Genomic DNA, 18,144 nt, shown 5'->3' on the forward strand with positions numbered 1-18,144 from the left:
AAGGTCTTTGTTTCTAGCCATTTGGAGCCTGTAATCAAACCCACAAATGCTGATGCTCCAGATACTAAAGAAGGCCAGTTTTCAGCTGTGCTTTCATAGTTGCAAAGAGGTTTTCTAATGATCAATTTGCCTTTTAAAATTAGACACTTGGATTAGCTAACACAACGTGCCATTGGAACACAGGAGTGATGGTTGCTGATAATGGGCCTCTGTACGCCTATGTAGATATTCCACGCCTATGTAGACGTTTCCAGCTACAATAGTCAAAAACAAGAACATTTTTAAGTGACCCCAAACTTTTGAACGGTAGTGTAATTTCTCCAGTATATTTGATATATTACAGTGTATGTATGCACTGTGTGAATCAGCAGAATGTATGTACTGTGTTGAAATCCTCACTCCTGTTCAGAAATCAGAAACCACACTGAAAACGGCCGTGGACAAGCTGACAGAGAAATCCCTCTTTGCTGCTTATTCCCCACCAGTGAAGTTGCTGACCAAGACATTCTGAAACCTGAGTTGTTGACCAGATCGAACCACGTATTTTAAAATATTAGAGGTTATCACTCTGTTAAACATCATGTTAAACATCAGTAGTTTTCAACCGTGAGCTCTAGAATTATTGGTTGTGGTGACGAGATAGAAACCTTCCCATGTCAACCAATCTAATGTATTGTAATGTACATGTATTGTCAAGGTGTTTGTTGAAGCACAAACCCTTACACCGAGGTGTATTGGATCTGGATAAACTGTGAAAGATTCATTGAGTTTTCTCATCACTCCTCTATACATCTGAATGCAATACTTAATCTTAATTTTGGAGCTAGGAATACATTGACATACATGGTAGATTTCAACACTACCATACTCCCAACCCTCTCAAATATCTTAGAAAAAGCTGTTGCGCAGCGAACTCAGGGCGCAAACAATGTATACGAAACACTTCAGTCTGGTTTTTAGACCCCATCATAGCACTGAGACTACATTCATGAAGGTGGTAAATTACCTGTTAATGGCGTCAGACCGAGGCTCTGCGTCTGTCCTCGCACTGCTAGACCTCAGTGCTGCTACTGATACCATCGATCACCACATTCTTTTGGAGAGATTGGAAACCCAAATTGGTCTACAAGGACAAGTTCTGGCCTGGTTTAGATCTTATTTGTCGGGAAAGATATCAGCTTGCCTCTGTGGATGGTTTTTCCTCTGAGAAATCAACTGTACATTTCAGTGTTCCTCAAGGTTACGTTTTAGGATCACTATTTTATTCACTATATATATATTTTTTTCCTTTTTTTCTCTCCCCAAATTTGTGGTATCCAATTGTTAGTATTTACTATCTTGTCTCATCGCTACAACTCCCGTACTGGCTCGGGAGAGACAAAGGTCGAAAGCCATGCGTCCTCCGAAACACAACCCAACCAAGCCGCACTGCTTCTTAACACAGCGCGCATCCAACCCGGAAGCCAGCCGCACCAATGTGTTGGAGGAAACACCGTGCACCTGGCGACCTGGTTAGCGTGCACTGCGCCCGGCCCGCCACAGGAGTCGCTAGTGCACGATGAGACAAGGATATCCCTACCGGCCAAACCCTCCCTAACCCGGACGACGCCACGGCCAATTGTGCGTTGCCCCATGGACCTCCCAGTCGCGGCCGGCTGCGACAGAGCCTGGGCGCGAACCCAGAGTCCCTGGTGTCACAGCTAGCACTGCGATGCTAGCGATTTTACCTCTTGGTGATGTAATTCGGAAATATAATGTTAACTTTCACCGCTATGCGTATGCTACACAGCTGTACATTTCGATGAAACATGGAGAAGCCCCAAAATTGCCCTCCTTGGAAGCCTGTGTTTCAGACATAAGGAAGTGGATGGCGGAACATGTTTTACTTTTAAACTTGGACAAAACAGAGATATTAGTCCTAGGTCCCAAGAAACAAAGAGATCTTCTGTTGGATCTGACAATTAACCTTAATGGTTGTACAGTCGTCTCTAGTTTCCTGCTGGCTGTTTAGTTACACACCTTAACTTAGTATGTTCAAATGGAGAGCTACACTACTAATAAATCAATCAGCAACATCACTTGCAACTTGGTCACAGCAGCAAAGCCTTTTGGGGTGTGGAGTCTTTTTTGGAGGCAGACATTTTGAGCTACCCCCTTTAGAGGGAAGCAGGCAGTTGAAAGAAGTTCTTCCCAACCAAGTTCACCTTTCTCCGGGGGCACTATGACCAGACCTGGTCTAGCTTGAATCTGGAAGGCCATTTACTCATACTGATACAGGACATGTCAGTCAATGACAGTGAACCACAGTGAAAACTAAACAACTAAAATGAAACATAAAGGATCTTGGTCAGCTAGCAACTGCAAACACAACAAAGATAAAAAGCAGAGGTAGAAAAAAAGGTTGGCAACATGGCCAGCTCTGGCTGTACAGCTGTCACACATCTTTATCGAGTCTAATTGGAGAGTCACAACCCCAAACAGCGAAGCCTTATGGGAATTTGCATTTTGGTATCATATTTAGGAGTTCCCACAATACACATAACAAACCAACTTTAATATGTGGTTTGTGATGAAGTCTACTTAAATAGGTCAACTGTTGCTTAACTGTGTCACCTCTTACTTCGATCAATTAAGTGTTTACCATTACTGTAGAAAGTGTACAAACAACTTCACAGGTCTGGTTCCAATTCCTCCGCTGAATTAAAGGGAGTCTACCCCAACTGTCAATGACATGAAGATGGCGGCTCAAAAGGTTCGCTTAGTCCTCAAACTTTCTCAATGGTGATTTACAAAGAAACACAGGGGCCAATTGGGATGTCACAATAGGAGGGGTGGGGGGGTACTAGGCGAGAATATTTTCTTCTTCTCCCACTCTCCAGAATTCACTTATCCCAAAATCCCTTCCTCTGCTTACTGATAACAACAAGAGCGGGCCTTGGGAGCTTAGCGCAGTGGCAAATCCCATCCTATAGAGCACGTGCCAATACACTCGACGGCTCGGCAGGGATTAGACACGGCGCTTTCTGGGTTTCTTCACAGGCAGGGGCATCGCGAAATGACTTTAATTTGTTTCATTTGAAATAAAATGCCCAGACACTAGCGAGATCAATTTTATGGCTGACCTATCAGGGGCTTTGTGTGTGTGTGTGCGTGTCTCTCTGTGTGTGTTTGCGTGTAAGCAAAAAAAGAAACGTCCTCTCACTGTCAACTGCGTTTATTTTCAGCAAACTTAACATATGTAAATATTTGAATGAACATAAAAAGATTCAACAACTGAGACATAAACTGTTCCACAGACATGTGACTAACAGGAATGTAATAATGTGTCCCTGAACAAAAGGGGGGGGGGGGGGGGGGGGGGGGGGGGGGGTCAAAAAAGTAACAGTCAGTATCTGGTGTGGCCACCAGCTGTATTAAGTACTGAATTGCATCTCCTACTCATTGACTGCACCAGATGTGCCAGTTCTTGCTGTGAGATGTTACCCCACTCTTCCACCAAGGCACTTGCAAGTTCCTGGACATTTCTGGGGGGAATGGCCCTAGCCCTCACCCTCCGATCCAACAGGTCCCAGATGTGCTCAATGGGATTTTGCTTGCCATGGCAGAACACTGACATTCCTGTCTTGTAGAAAATCACGCACAGAACAAGCAGTATGACTGGTGGCATCGTCATGCTGGACGGTCATGTCAGGATGAGCCTGCAGGAAGGGTACCACATGAGGGAGGAGGATGTATTCCCCGTAACGCACAACGTTGAGATTGCCTGCAATGACAACAAGCCCAGTCCTCCACCTCCAAATCGATCCCGCTCCAGAATACAGGCCTCGGTGTAACGCTCATTCCTTCGTCGATAAACGCGAATCCGACCATCACCTCTGGTGAGACAAAACCGGAACTTGTCAGTGAAGAGCACTTTTTGCCAGTCCTGTCTGGTCCAGCGATGGTGGGTTTGTGCCCATAGGATGTTGTTGCCATCCTGGACCTGTCCCGCAGGTGTTGTTACACATGGTCTGCCACTGCGAGGATGATCAGCTTTCCGTCCTGTCTCCATGAAGCTTGGTCTTAGCCGTCTCACAGTACGGACATTGCAATGCATTGCCCTGGCCTATCTGCAGTCCTCATGCCTCTTTGCAGCAGGCCTAAGGAACGTTCACGCAGATGAGCAGGGACCCTGGATATCTTTCTTTTGGTGTTTTTCAGAGCCTGTAGAAAGGCCTCTTTAGTGTCCTAAGTTTTTATAACTGTGACATTAATTGCCTACCGTCAGTAAGCTGTTAGTGTCTTAACGACCGTTCCACAGGTGCATGTTCATTAATCGTTCATGGTTCATTGAACAAGCATGGGAAACAGTGTTTAAACCCTTTACAATGAAGATCTGTGAAGTTATTTGGATTTTTACGAATTATCTTTGAAAGACAGGGTCCTGAAAAAGGGACGTTTTTTCGCTGAGTTCATGTGCGCGTCTCTATGTGTGAGCGTGTGTCTCTCCGTCTCTGAGTGAGTATGTGTGTGTTTGTCTCTCTGTGAGTATGTGTGTGTCTCTCTGTCTCTGTGTAAGTATGTGCGTCTCTCTGTCTCTGTGTAAGTATGTGTGTGTCTCTCTGTCTCTGTGAGTATGTGTGTGTCTCTCTGTCTCTGTGTAAGTATGTGTGTGTCTCTCTGTCTCTGTGTAAGTATGTGTGTGTCTCTCTGTCTCTGTGTAAGTACGTGTGTCTCTCTCTGTCTCTGTGAGTATGTGTGTGTCTCTCTGTCTCTGTGTAAGTATGTGCGTCTCTCTGTCTCTGTGTAAGTATGTGTGTGTTTGTCTCTCTGTGAGTATGTGTGTGTCTCTCTGTCTCTGTGAGTATGTGTGCGTCTCTCTGTCTCTGTGTAAGTATGTGTGTGTCTCTCTGTCTCTGTGTACGTATGTGTGTCTCTCTGTCTCTGTGTGAGTATGTGTGTGTTTGTCTCTCTGTGAGTATGTGTGCGTCTCTCTGTCTCTGTGTAAGTATGTGTGTGTCTCTCTGTCTCTGTGTGTGTCTCTCTGTCTCTGTGTAAGTATGTGCGTCTCTCTGTCTCTGTGTAAGAATGTGTGTGTCTCTCTGTCTCTGTGTGTGTCTCTCTGTCTCTGTGTAAGTATGTGTGTGTCTCTGTCTCTTTGTAAGTATGTGTGTATCTCTGTCTCTGTGTGAGTATGTGTGTGTCTCTGTCTGTGTGTAAGTATGTGTGTCTCTCTGTCTCTGTGTAAGTATGTGTGTGTCTCTCTGTCTCTGTGTAAGTATGTGTGTGTCTCTCTGTCTCTGTGAGTATGTGTGTGTCTCTGTCTCTGTGTGAGTATATGTATGTCTCTGTCTCTGTGTAAGTATGTGTGTGTCTCTCTGTCTGTGTGAGTATGTGTGTGTCTCTCTGTCTCTGTGTGAGTATGTGTGTGACTCTCTGTCTCTGTGTAAGTGGAGAACAAAAAGAGAGAGAGAGGGGCCATCTCCTGTGTGTTGTGACAACCAGGAAGAGCCACTCGAGGAACAATGGGGGGGGGGGGGTCAGAGAGACCAAAAGGAAGAGAAATAAAGTCTTGTTCACACTGGAGAAGCAACACAATGGCAGTGTAATAATTGTTGTGCAGTCAAATTGATCAGACATTTCCGTTGCATCACACCCGTAGTGTCAGAATGTGAGATAGAGACAGAGGGAGGGAAAGAAAGAGTGAGTGGGAGGTTAACCTGGTGTCGTGTGGTTTGTGTGTGTTTGACGCAAAGAGAGACCCACTGGGCACAGATGTCAGTTAAACGTCTAGTTTGGATGTACATTCGGTTGAATTGTCAACTAACGTGAATTCAACATGAAATCAAGCAAACAGTTCACCCTTTCACTGGATTTAAGTTCAAAGTGGGTGGAAAAAATGACATCATTCCCTTATGTTGATAACGCCTTGCAAATCTAATTCCACATTGATTCAACGTCTTCACATAGATGTATTTTTTTTGGGGGGGGGGTTGAAATGATGTGAAAACACTGTCGATTGAAGCAGTTCTTGCCCAGTGGGGAGTAGCTGACCTCGTGTCAGCGCGGTGTGTGCTGCATGATACCCTTACACATGCCCAGCGTGACAGGAACAGTGGGTGTAAACCTGGACATGCTCGCCATGTCGGCTCACACTGAGAAGACACAGAAGATGGCCGATCACCTTTCCTCTTGTCTCGTCTAATAACAACACACGCTGTGGTGTACCATTGTGCACTTCGCGTGACCCGGGAGAAGGTAAACAGGGTTTACCGTGACATGACAGGTTAGGGGCAGGACACCCGTGGGCAGGACACCCGTGGGCAGGACACCCGTGGGCAGGACACCCGTGGGCCGGACACCCGTGGGCAGGACACCCGTGGGCAGGACACCCGTGGGCAGGACACCCGTGGGCAGGACACCCGTGGGCAGGACACCCGTGTCCAGGCTAACCGCATCTTTTATGTATGTAGTTTCTATGTGAAAATGTGAGTCTACGTGTTTGGGTTTATCAGCAAATATAATGCACGTGTGTGTGTGCGTGTGTGCGCACGTGTGTGTGTGTGTGTGTGTGTGTGAGTGTGATAGCAAGCATGTCTATATATCATGTGCATGTCTACATTTCTAAATGAACAGCACCGATTCATTTCAAGTGGCATCCATTTTCAACATGAGACTCGGGAGCATGCACCTCAAACTAACCAGCAGCAGGAGTTGCGTAGGCACTTGTGTGTGATGCGTTTGAGCTCAGATGGCCTTCGCTGCAGGAGGTCGTGTGTGTGTGTGGGTGCGCGTGTGTGTGCGCGTGTGTGAGCCACGGGACACCGTGGGACGACTCAGTGGGATTCGATGAGACCCAACTGTACCCACTTCTCACCCTGGCGAAACAGGCACTGGAGCCCCTGCCAGACCCCATACCAGTGTCCCAGAACAACGGCTGTTTATGCTCCCAAAAGTACAATGCTGTACGCACCTTATGGCCAAAGTTAGTTGTTATAATCATGGAGTTTGACATAACCGTTCTCTCTGTTTGTTTTCACCTCCTTTTAACTTTTTGATGGGTTAGTTTGGAGAGAGATATAGTGGTGGTGTGTGTGTTTATGAGGCCGGTTGGTGCCAACAGGCTTTGGTTTAATTTCAGTGTTTCCCCTCTCCAATCCATTTCCCATTCATAATGCCAACTCTCTCTCTCTCTCTCTCTCTCTCTCTCTCTCTCTCTCTCTCTCACACACACTCTTTCTCTCTCTCACATACACTCTTTCTCTCACTCACATGCACTCTTTCTCTCTCTCACACACTCTTTCTCTCTCACACACACTCTTTCTCTTTCTCACATACACTCTTTCTCTCACACACACACTCTTTCTCTCTCACACACACTCTTTCTCTCTCTCACACACACTCTTTCTCTCTCTCACACACACTCTTTCTCTCTCACACACTCTTTCTCTCTCTCACACACTCTTTCTCTCTCTCACACACACTCTTTCTCTCTCACACTCACTCTTTCTCTCTCTCTCACATACTCTTTCTCTCTCTCTCACATACTCTTTCTCTCTCTCACACACACTCTTTCTCTCTCTCACACACTCTTTCTCTCTCTCACACACACTCTTTCTCTCTCTCACACACACTCTTTCTCTCTCTCTCTCACACACACTCTTTCTCTCTCTCACACACACATGCTTTCTCTCTCACAGACTCTCTTTCTCTCTCTCACACACACTCTTTCTCTCTCTCACACACACTCTTTCTCCCTCTCACTCACACTCTTTCTCTCTCTCACACACACTCTTTCTCTCTCTCTCTCACACACACACTCTTTCTCTCTCACACAGACTCTCTTTCTCTGTCTCCCGGACTCCCTCCGACTTTGAGGAAGGCTTCCTAGCAGCAGCAGGCCTCTCAGGATGAGGGGAGGCATGAGGCCAAACCTTTTCCTACCACCCGGCATTCCACAATCCAACCTCAGCAGCCAACCACTATCCCTGCTGTAGGGGTGGTAAGCACTGATACCCTTTAATGTACTTTAAGCAGGGCCCCTGTGTACAAATAATACATGGAAAAAAACACTAATGTGCACAAAGCCCAAAGCCCCATGTGATCACTGGCACCATCCAGGCTTGGCACGGGTCGAGTGTGCATTCCCGGTAATATCGGAGGGGGGATACGGTAATTGCCACGGCTTCATTTGCGCTCGCAATTTTACACCCGTCTCTCCCCCCGAGTGGGATCATGCTTTAGTAATTTCAAAACAATCAAACTAGGCTATGATCATTTCAATGTACTTTTCATTCTCCGTATGATGGAATCCTGTGATATTAAGATGTTATGTTGAACAAGAGAGAAATTGAAGTGGTGCAACAAGAGGCTTTGGGTAATGAAAGGGAAGGCCGACTTACAATAGGACTCACTACAACAATACCCTTTTCACATTACTGAGCATGAGCTAAACTGAGCCAAGCCTAGGTTTACCTTGCTGACCTGGTTACGAATCCACCAGAGTTGCTGGAACTGTGCAGGGAAGGACAATGTGAAAGACCTTTGTGATAAATAGGGGTATCCTTGGGCACATCGGAAATGGCACCCTATTCCCTACGCAGGGCACCTCTTGACTCAAAAGTAGTGCGCGATATTGGGTCCCATTTCCGACTCAACCATAATCATGTTCCTATGCAGCGAGCTATGGAATGTTCCAGAGCAGGTTCTGGACTGGGGTTCTAGTGTATGGCTCTAGTGGGGTTCGAGATCTGGTTCGAGAGTTCCACTCACCCTGGCGCTCTGTCCGGCGATGAGCTGGTCGTCCTCCGTCTGGACGCTGGTCCTGCTGCGAGCGTCGTAGTCCTCCTGCTCAAAGTCTGAGTCATCTTCCAGCTCCTCAGGTGTCTACAGAGAAAGGTGAAGAGGGGATGGAGAGGGAAAAGAGAGAGGGGGGGGAAGAGATAGGGGATAGAGAGGGGGGATGCAAAAGGGGTAGGAGAGAGAAAGAAGGAGAAAGTATTAGGGAGAGAAGGGAAAGGTGTGTGGGACATAAGAGAAATAGAAGATGTAGGAGAGAGAGATAAAAACATGATGACTGTTAGACCAACAGCTGCAGTGTCACACAACACAGATTTTTTTGGTAGATCAGTCCTCAGACACATCTCTATCTCCACTCTCCCTCTACTGTACTTCTCACTCACACACTTCTTCTTCAGCTTCCGTGTCCTGGGTTGAGTCTATTCTCAGCCAGAGTCTGAGGGCAGATAGGCCTTACCGTCACGCGAGGGGTGGCTGGCAGGAGATGTCACACAACTAACAGCAAGTCAGATCTCCTTGTGTTGAATTATTCAGACCCCTTTTTTTATATGCTTTATACACTCTGATTTCAAGTCCCTTGCATCATTGTTTTTAAGACACCACGCACCATAAGAGCATTATAAAGCTGCCTGAAATCGTGGGATCAAACGGCACAAAGAGAAAAGGGCGGGAAGGGTAAATGGCCTCAAGAGATTCTGTGATTTCGATTTTTTTCTTCTTCAGTCTTCAACTTGTTGTCAACTGCTATCTCACAACGAGACAGGGTGAGGACGAGACAGATGTTCTAGACTGGCAGGACTCAGGGACTAATCGGTTAATGTGTTCGACCAATGAAGAGCAGGGATCTGGGGCTTCCGGGCCAATCGGGAGGCAGTTAGCTGAGGAGAAGGCCGGGATGAGTGGCTCAGTCGCCCACCTGTCTGTCTGTTTGTCAACGACATGTCTACTGTCATGGCAACACTGTAAACATCATCTATACAGTCCTCGTCTCCAGACATAACAACCTCCTCTACAAGCTGAAGAGGCCACTCGTCCGAAAAGATGGTTTAATACCTGCTTCTCTCGAAAACAAACCGAATTTCTCGCAAATCCACCACACAAACATGAAGACGTTACAGTTGTGCGCCTCTACACGACACAAGGGCAGGCATGATAACAGACTCTATATCCGACAATATCAATATCTCGCACATCCGTTCTTTGCGTGGTACATAGAGGAAGACGAGGAGAAGACTGCGATGTGTGTGCGTTCCATATACATGGGAGACGGCGCTTGGAGCGGCTGTTCAACGAGCTCCTGACCAGTTCTGCTATTCAGTGTGTGTTTCTGCGCTGATCTGAGCTTTTTGGACCTCATGCTTTCACCATCGTTTCCTATGACCGATCGTTACTCATTGTGTGTCTATTTTACGTGTTGTACTATTATTTCTCTATTTTATTTTTCTCTACATTGTCGGGAAGAGGCCATGAGCAAGCATTTCACTGTTAGTCCACACCTGTTGTTTACAAAGCATGCGATGAATACAATTGTATTTTATTTGATGGCAGCCCATTCCCTATATAATGCACGACTTTTGACCAGAGCACTATGAGCCCTGATCAAAAGTAGTGCACTATAAAAGGGAATGGGGTGCCATTTGGGACGCACCCTGGATGGGGTTTGACTGCTTGCATCTCCTGCAGGTTAATTATTTCCCCTTTGTTCCCCGAAGAATGGATGTGTGCTCCCTTTGTGTGTGGAAATGAGCGTGAACATTGAAGCCTTGTTTTAGTTGAATTGCGTGGCACGTTCCATTTTCTGGAGTGGACATATAGCAGATGTTTGCGGACGTGTGTACGTGTGTGTTTGAGTGTGTGTTTGAGTGTGTGTGTGTGTGTGTGTGTGTGTGTGTGTGTGTGTGTGTGTGTGTGTGTGTGTGCGCGCGCGTGTGCGTTTGTGTGCGTGTGGAATGCTATTTAATTAACCCTCTACACACACACCCGACCATACTCAACTTCTGAAATGAACACCATGGAGAATTGCCCCCATAATCCATTGCTGTTGTAGGGTACAACGAGGCCCTGGCAGCAGATTCTAAAGAAATCATTTTCTAAAGAAATCCATGTACACCAGCTTACACGGGAGCAAAAAACACACCACAAAAACATTCTTCAGACGTTTCATATGAAAGGCGACACATTGTATTACGGAAGTTAGGCTACACAATGACGAGAAATCATAGATAGTCCTCCAAGCCTCCAAGAGTAATTTAACTTGGAAATAGATTATGAGGCTGGTGGGTCAGTCTCGGGCCAGTTCAAAGCCCCTGTTTTACATTATTTACCAACATCAAATTATTTCCACGTAATTAGATTTCTCTCGCAACTGCACTGGGAAACCTTCCAGCAGTCCAAAGTTGAATACACAAATTTGCATGGTGGTATTGGGAGAAGAGGAGGGTATGAAAAGAGATAAAACACTAGACAAACAACATCTATTAGGCCTACCATAGTGGATACAGTGTGGTGTGGCTGAGTCTACAAAATTACTTTGTAATAGGCTTTGTTGTAACATCGATACAGAAGTCTAGCCTGGAACTAGTCTTACAGTATTATGTTACAAGTAAACAAGTCTTGTCAGAGGAGCCTGTAGGGTAGCAGCCTAATTCCATTTTTTTGTAGCATCCCCTTGGACAGGAAGTTAGTCTATCTCTTGGTCATACCCCCAATCCATGTCCGTAATGCTGAGTGCCAAGCAGAGAGGCATCGTGTACCATTTTTAGAGTTTTTGGTATGACTCAACCAGGGATTGAACCCTCAACCTTCCAATCTCAGGGTGGATACTGTAACCACAAGGCCACTGAGTTGGTCTATTCTAACCAGCCCTAAAGTGTTATGTCCTATGCATCAAAGCTGGGATCGAGAGACAGCTTCTGTCTCAAGGCCATCAGTTAAACAGCCATCACTAGCACAGAGAGGTTGCTGCCTAGAACCAGTCTTGAAATCATTTTCCACTTCAATAAATGGATCACTAGTCACTTTAATAAGGTTTCCATATCTTGCATTACTCATCTCATATGTATATACTCTATTTTATACCATCTATTGCATCTTGCTTATGCCACTCAGTCATATTCCTAATCCATTATTTAGATTTGTGGTTATTAGGTAGTTGTTGTGGAATTGTTAGATTACATGTGTCGTAGCAGAATCAGAATGAGTTAGGTAACATAGATAAATAAGATGTTTTATTTACTTTCATAATATGCTTATGTGAGATACTTGTCATTAGAATGTCTCTTTTTGGACTATACTGTCGCCAGTTGCATTTTTCTCTAGGGAAAAGTCACTTGGGGCCCAGAGAGGGGAGAGGTCGGAATGGAACATTGTCTTCATATGTGAATGTATCTGTTAAACCATATGATGGGGAGATGTCGTGGAAAATTGCAAGATTATGCTATAGTGCTTGTAAGATTATTTTATAATCTTTGTATTGCATTAGAATGGTTGGTTTATTCGACAGAATAGAAGCTGTCGAATATTGCGTGTGTGTGTTCCACTGAGGATGGGCCTCTATGAGGTAGCACTGACAGAGGAGATTTACGATGTCTTTGGCCAATAAAGCCTAAAGATAGTGAGCTAATGTTTTGGTACTATGAAGTACCTGGAACGAGATTAGAATCTTGTTTTAGAGACCAAACTGAACGATAATTTATAGCTAATGCTACCTGGCTAACAGGATACTCATCTCTCAAGTAAAAGGCCCTTTGTGAAGTTTCTGAGATCTGTGGTTCGTCATGTAAGTTGAGAGGGGTGTATCTTGGCTATAAAATATTATCTTATAGGCACTCTCAGAATTCATTTATAGACACTGAATTGATCTGAGAGTCAAAGGTAGCTCATTTTATTAAATATGAAGTTTAAATATAACTCTGACACACACACACACACACACACACACACACACACACACTCAAACACACACTCAAACACACACGTACACACGTCCGCAGACATCTGCTATATGTCCACTCCAGAAAATGGAACGTGCCAAATGGAACGTGGTTTGTAAACTCTCCTCATTTAGTAAACAGGAAAATACCACAACACATGTTAGATTTTTTACCTTTATTTTACTAGGCAAGTCAGTTAACAAGTTCTTATTACAATGACAGTAATAGTGGGTTAACCGCCTTGTTCAGGCAGAACAATAGACTTTTAATTTGTCAGCTCTGGGATTCGATCCAGCAACCTTTCGGTTACCGGCCCAACGCTAAAACCACAAGGCTACCTGCCGCCCCAGATAATGCTGCATTGTCGGAACTAGAAGCATAACAATTCGCTACACTCGCAATAACTACTGCTAACCATGTGTATTTGACCAATACAATTTGATTTGATTTGATTTCTTATGAACCGTAAAGTTCTTTGTAATTTAATTTCCATGTTATTTAATTTCTTACTCGCTAACATCAAATCAGGGAGATTGTTTGTGTTTCATCTTGGGAAAATGGACATTTCATGTGACCTCACGCAGGACACATTCTTAGAATTGGAGATTTTTGATGTTGTTGAAAATGGACATTTCGGCAGTCATAGGTGCGAATCCTTATGTACACTTGGTCATGCATTGATGTCAATGAGAGAAAAAGAGTGTCTCAATTGGCACCCATATTCCTATATAGCGCACTACTTTTTATGGGCTCTGGTCAAAAGTAGTGTACTATAATAGGAATAGCCCTGTGTAATTATATACGGAGTCTGTTCCCAGCATGCTTTGAGAAGCGGGAGAGGAGGAAATGAGGAAGTGGACCCACCCTGATCATAAGAACGGCTTTCCGGATGTCACGCACGCCGTCGTAGACCAGGCGGGACGCGTCGATGAACTCGTTCTCCTCGAAGGTCTGTGGGGGGTTTGTGCTCAGTGCCTCGATGGCCACCTCCACTTGTTCAGCGAAACGGGGCATGACTGGAAGAAGGGAGGGAGAGGGAGGGAGGGAAAGGAGATAACAATAAGAATGGCGACCAGAACTTACTTGACTCGGGTGCACTCACTTAATTTATTTTTATATTTTAGGCAACATGTCCTGCTACAGCGTTGCAGCAGGTGCCTTCCTCAGTGTGTGTGTGAGAAACAGACAGAGAGAGAGAGAGAGAGAGAGAGAGAGAGAGAGAGAAGGATAAACAAAGGTGAAAAACAAGAGAAATGTCTGAAAAAACATCCCTCTAAAGTGTATCTTTCCCCCTGGGGTGGAACGGGCACATTGGTTTGAGAGAAAGGTGGAATACCGAAAGAGACGTGTGTGTGTCTATGTAAGACAATGTGTGGGTGTTCTATTCTCAAACCAAGGAGACACACTCTGCGTGTCAAATACATCTTCTGAAGGGAGGGTCCCAGCCTCTGTCAATGTAGCCTCTCGAGAAAAAGACGAGATGTCACCAGAAATCTGGTACCACAGGGATGGGGCGCCCGAGTGCCCTTCGCACGCCAATTAGCAGTTGCACCTTGGCTACACTACCAAGAGAGCGGCTGTCTGTCATCTATCACCGCGTGAGTGCTAGGATGCTAATGTGCTAGCTTTGATTGGCAGCCATTCACCTATTAATCTGTCAGTGCTAGCATGCTAGTACGCTAGCTCTGGTTGACAGCCACTCAAGTTAACAGGTTGCTGATGAGGGACTGGAAATTCATTGCCAAAACAAAAGGCTGCAAAACAAAAAGTTGCGAACTCCGACAATAACAATGGCTGGCATTTAGCGGGAATATTAGTTTGGCAAGCGTTGCCAACGGAGTATCTGTATGTTCTTTGTGCATTCACAGGAGGGGTGTTGAATTTGAATAAATGCCAGGGCAATCGTGCCGAATATATTCATGTTGAGTGGGACAGCTACATAATCATCTTCAGACGAATCGTGATGATCTGATGCAGGCAATGTTTAAAGGTCCAATGCAGCCATTTTTATCTCAATATCAAATCATTTCTGGGTAACAAGCAATAATTTTGCTAGGACTGTCTGGAAATGATCTGAGTGGTGAGGTGAAAACAGAAAACGAGCTGTTATTGGCATAAAGGTTTGGAACAGGCTTTTCAAATAGCTCTTAAACTAAAAGAGCGTTATCATAATTTTCACAATTTCACAGTGTTTTTGCAACCTCATAGTGTGGAAACCTATAAAACACAGGTAAGGCATGTTTTTCAACTGCACTGGGCCTTTAATAATTGTTTTAATGCTGTGGTTCTGCTTGAGCAATAACAGCTGAATCAATAGGTTACGCTTAAACCACCTGACAGAGAACAAACTGAGAGAACAAAACAATATTTAGGTGGATTGACACGACCTTGTTTGACCCAGTCTGATTAGAGCCGGCCAGTTCCCTTTTCACTGTCAAGTGGACACTAGGGACACATGCACGCGCACACACACACATGCGCGCGCAGACACACACACACACACACAGTATCCAATCCGCGTAGATAGACTCACTCGACTTATGTCGTGCCGCCTTCACAATTTCAGATTCAGCAGCAAGCGCCTCAGTCTACAGCTTGTACTCATTATCTGTCTACACTGAGCCGTCGTCTCATTTCAGAGGAGAAAAGGGGGTCAGTACAACAAGACGAGAGGCACTCGCAAAAACCTTCTGATGCATAAAGAAAAGAGAAAAACATGACATAATATTCTCAGAGCGGCTGTTGAAATACATATAAAATATTCAGAGAGGCATGATGAAACAAACACAATAAGAGGGATGAATTTGGAGAGGAGGTTGAATTTGGGCTCTGGATCACTGGTGAAGAAGAAGCACGTCTAATGAGAATGAGGGGAGGGAGGGGGAAAAACGACAACAACAACAAAGATTTTATGTGCTAGTGGATATGCCCCTGAAACCCCCGGCAAACACGCTGTGTGATATTATTGTCATTCTACTCAGAGCCCTCTCTCTCTCTCTCTCTCTCTCTCTCTCTCTCTCTCTCTCTCTCTCTCTCTCTCTCTCTTCTCTGTTCACCGTGAAGTGACGAAAATCAATTAGAAGCTTAAGTCAGAAAGGTAAATCAGACAAAAATACACATAAACGTATTAAAAACACTGGGGCTGGTTATTATACACCAAACATAAAAGGTGCTACAAAAACAGTTTTCCTTTTTTTCTCTCTAAAATTAATCTTTTTTTAATTCAGTTTAATCCACTTACTGGATTAGCGTAAAATAGGCTATTGGGAAAATTTGTGCAGTGCTAGGGTTTTTAAATAGAAATAGCTAAATGTTCTCCGAGACGCTTAATGAGCAAAGTTGCTGATGGTAAAGGAGCAATTTCACTCATTCCGGTTGAGAAATGATAAAGGGAATTAAACGTGACCGCGTTGGAATGGATTTGTTTTCCTCCCCCCTTCCCAAGCCCAACTATAAATCAAGAGAGAAGTCATGAAAGTACAATGAATGAAGTGAATGCTTAAATATTCGGCAAAGTGCTTAGTGGAACCAGAGTGGCAGAACGCAACACGCAGCCAACAAAGACATCCTCAAGGCCTAAGATCACAGGAGGACAGCGCTGCTCGCGTCGTGACATAATAGACTCCTCGTAGGAAAACAAAAAAAAAAACACTTCCGACTTCCGCACAAACAAACCAAAAAGGCCGTAAATCGCAGAGTGCCATTAACCTTCAAACCGGAGCCGTCACTGTGATTTGTGTTTTCGCCTTATGGAAGGGAGGGAGGGAACACAGTGAGGGAGGGAACGCAGTGAGGGAGGAAACAGAGTGAGGGAGGAAACGGAGTGAGCGGAGTGAGGGAGGAAACGGAGTGAGGGAGGGAGCGCATTGCCAAGTCTGACCGGAAGTATCTCTAGCCCCCCCCCCCCCCCCCCCCCCCCCCCCGCAAGTACACACACACGCGCACGCACACACACACACACACACACTTCTTTTTGATTTAGCTGCTGCTGAGACTTCTGCCTACGAGTGTCTCTCTGGGCGATCTAGTTTGCCCCAACCTCAGCTAAACTGTCTCACCTCGCTGTACATCCTATACTGCTGATTCCTACTCCAATACACTAGTCAGCTTTTTTGTCTATACCACCCACCCACTGCTGCTGAAGAAGCTTCTTCCCACCTTTCTCTCTTTCTTTCTCCCCCTCCCCTCTCCTCTTCTCTTTCCCTCCCTCTCTAACCCGCTCTCTCCTCTCCCCTCCCCTCCCCACCTCTCCTCTGCTCTCCTCTGGCTAGCCATCTGTGTCTCATTTATACTAAAACCCCCCCTTTCCATCATCATAACAACTGATGAAACTGAGAGAGAAAGAGTGACTCATTTCAAGCCACTGTCTGTGTAGCGTGGGAAACACCTGGGCAGGGTGATGCAACTTGGTGGCCATTTTGGAGCTTGTGTACTGCGAATTGGCACTCACAGCTGACAGGATTCTTGACTTAGCTATCACACTCTCCAGTCCTCTCCACAGTATCAGTCCATCCGTTGCTTTTGGTTGGGAAAAACAGTGAATGTAACTTGTGTTAGAGCTGACATAGCCAATCTGCCATTCATTACATTATTTTTGACTTTTAGTGCGTGTGTAATTACTCTCCCATATTCTAGACATACATTGAGAAAATCAAATGTCCATAAATTCCCTGGTATTCCCTGAAATCGCAGTTGGAGGATTCCTAGAATCTGTATGGAAATAGCAGGAAATCTGGAATTATCCAACCAAGATTTCTGGAAAACCAGGGAATTTATTACATGTTAATCATTTAGCAGATACTTTGATCCAGAGCAATTAGGGTTAAGTGCCTTGGTTAACGACACATCGACAGACTTTTCACCTAGTTGGCTCAGGGATTCGAACCAGCGACCTTTCAGGTATTGGCCCAACAATCTTAAACACTAGGCCATATATCAGCTTTATATCTACCTTGGGCAAAATCTTAATGATCAAGTAAAATGCAGGTGGGGAGAGGGAGAGAGAGAGCAGATAGAAAGGAGCGAGGAGAGGGCGAGAGAGAGATAACCCCTTTCCCATGAGGCTATTGATTTAGCTCCCCCCTTCAAGGACAAGCCTCAATCCCCAGGTCTGTGTGTGTGAAGTAGAATGTCTGTCAGGAATCTATGGCTCAGCTTAACGGAGTTGAGCAGTCTGCTTGTGTGTGTGTGTGTGTGTGTGTGTGTGTGTGTGTGTGTGTGTGCCCAGCACGACTGCCTGTACTACACCAAACTACAAATATAACTGGGTTCACTGTTGAGGAAGACAAAGGGCCATTAAGTGACATGGGTCAAAGGTGAGACACTTGTGATAAGCAGAGCGAGTTAGACAGCTTGACCATTTGAGGCCTGCCACTGGGGAGGTGAGTGACAGATTCTAGCGTTGAGTTAATAGCGCACAGAGATGCATAGGCAC

General features: G+C 45.2%; 1 protein-coding gene across 2 annotated transcripts in view; it reads right to left on the reverse strand.

The window, feature by feature from the left end:
* Positions 1-18,144, reverse strand: part of ctnna2 (catenin (cadherin-associated protein), alpha 2) — a 672,433-nt gene that overhangs the window by 26,857 nt on the left and 627,432 nt on the right. For both annotated transcript variants that reach the window (XM_036933400.1, XM_036933401.1), the window contains 2 exons: positions 13,575-13,726; positions 8,752-8,865 (listed from right to left, as the gene is read on the reverse strand). In XM_036933400.1, the coding sequence (XP_036789295.1) occupies positions 8,752-8,865; positions 13,575-13,726 (266 nt within the window). The remainder of the gene's footprint in view (positions 1-8,751; positions 8,866-13,574; positions 13,727-18,144) is intronic.

Source organism: Oncorhynchus mykiss, chromosome 10, assembly GCF_013265735.2.
Source record: "Oncorhynchus mykiss isolate Arlee chromosome 10, USDA_OmykA_1.1, whole genome shotgun sequence".
Lineage (NCBI taxonomy): Eukaryota > Metazoa > Chordata > Actinopteri > Salmoniformes > Salmonidae > Oncorhynchus > Oncorhynchus mykiss.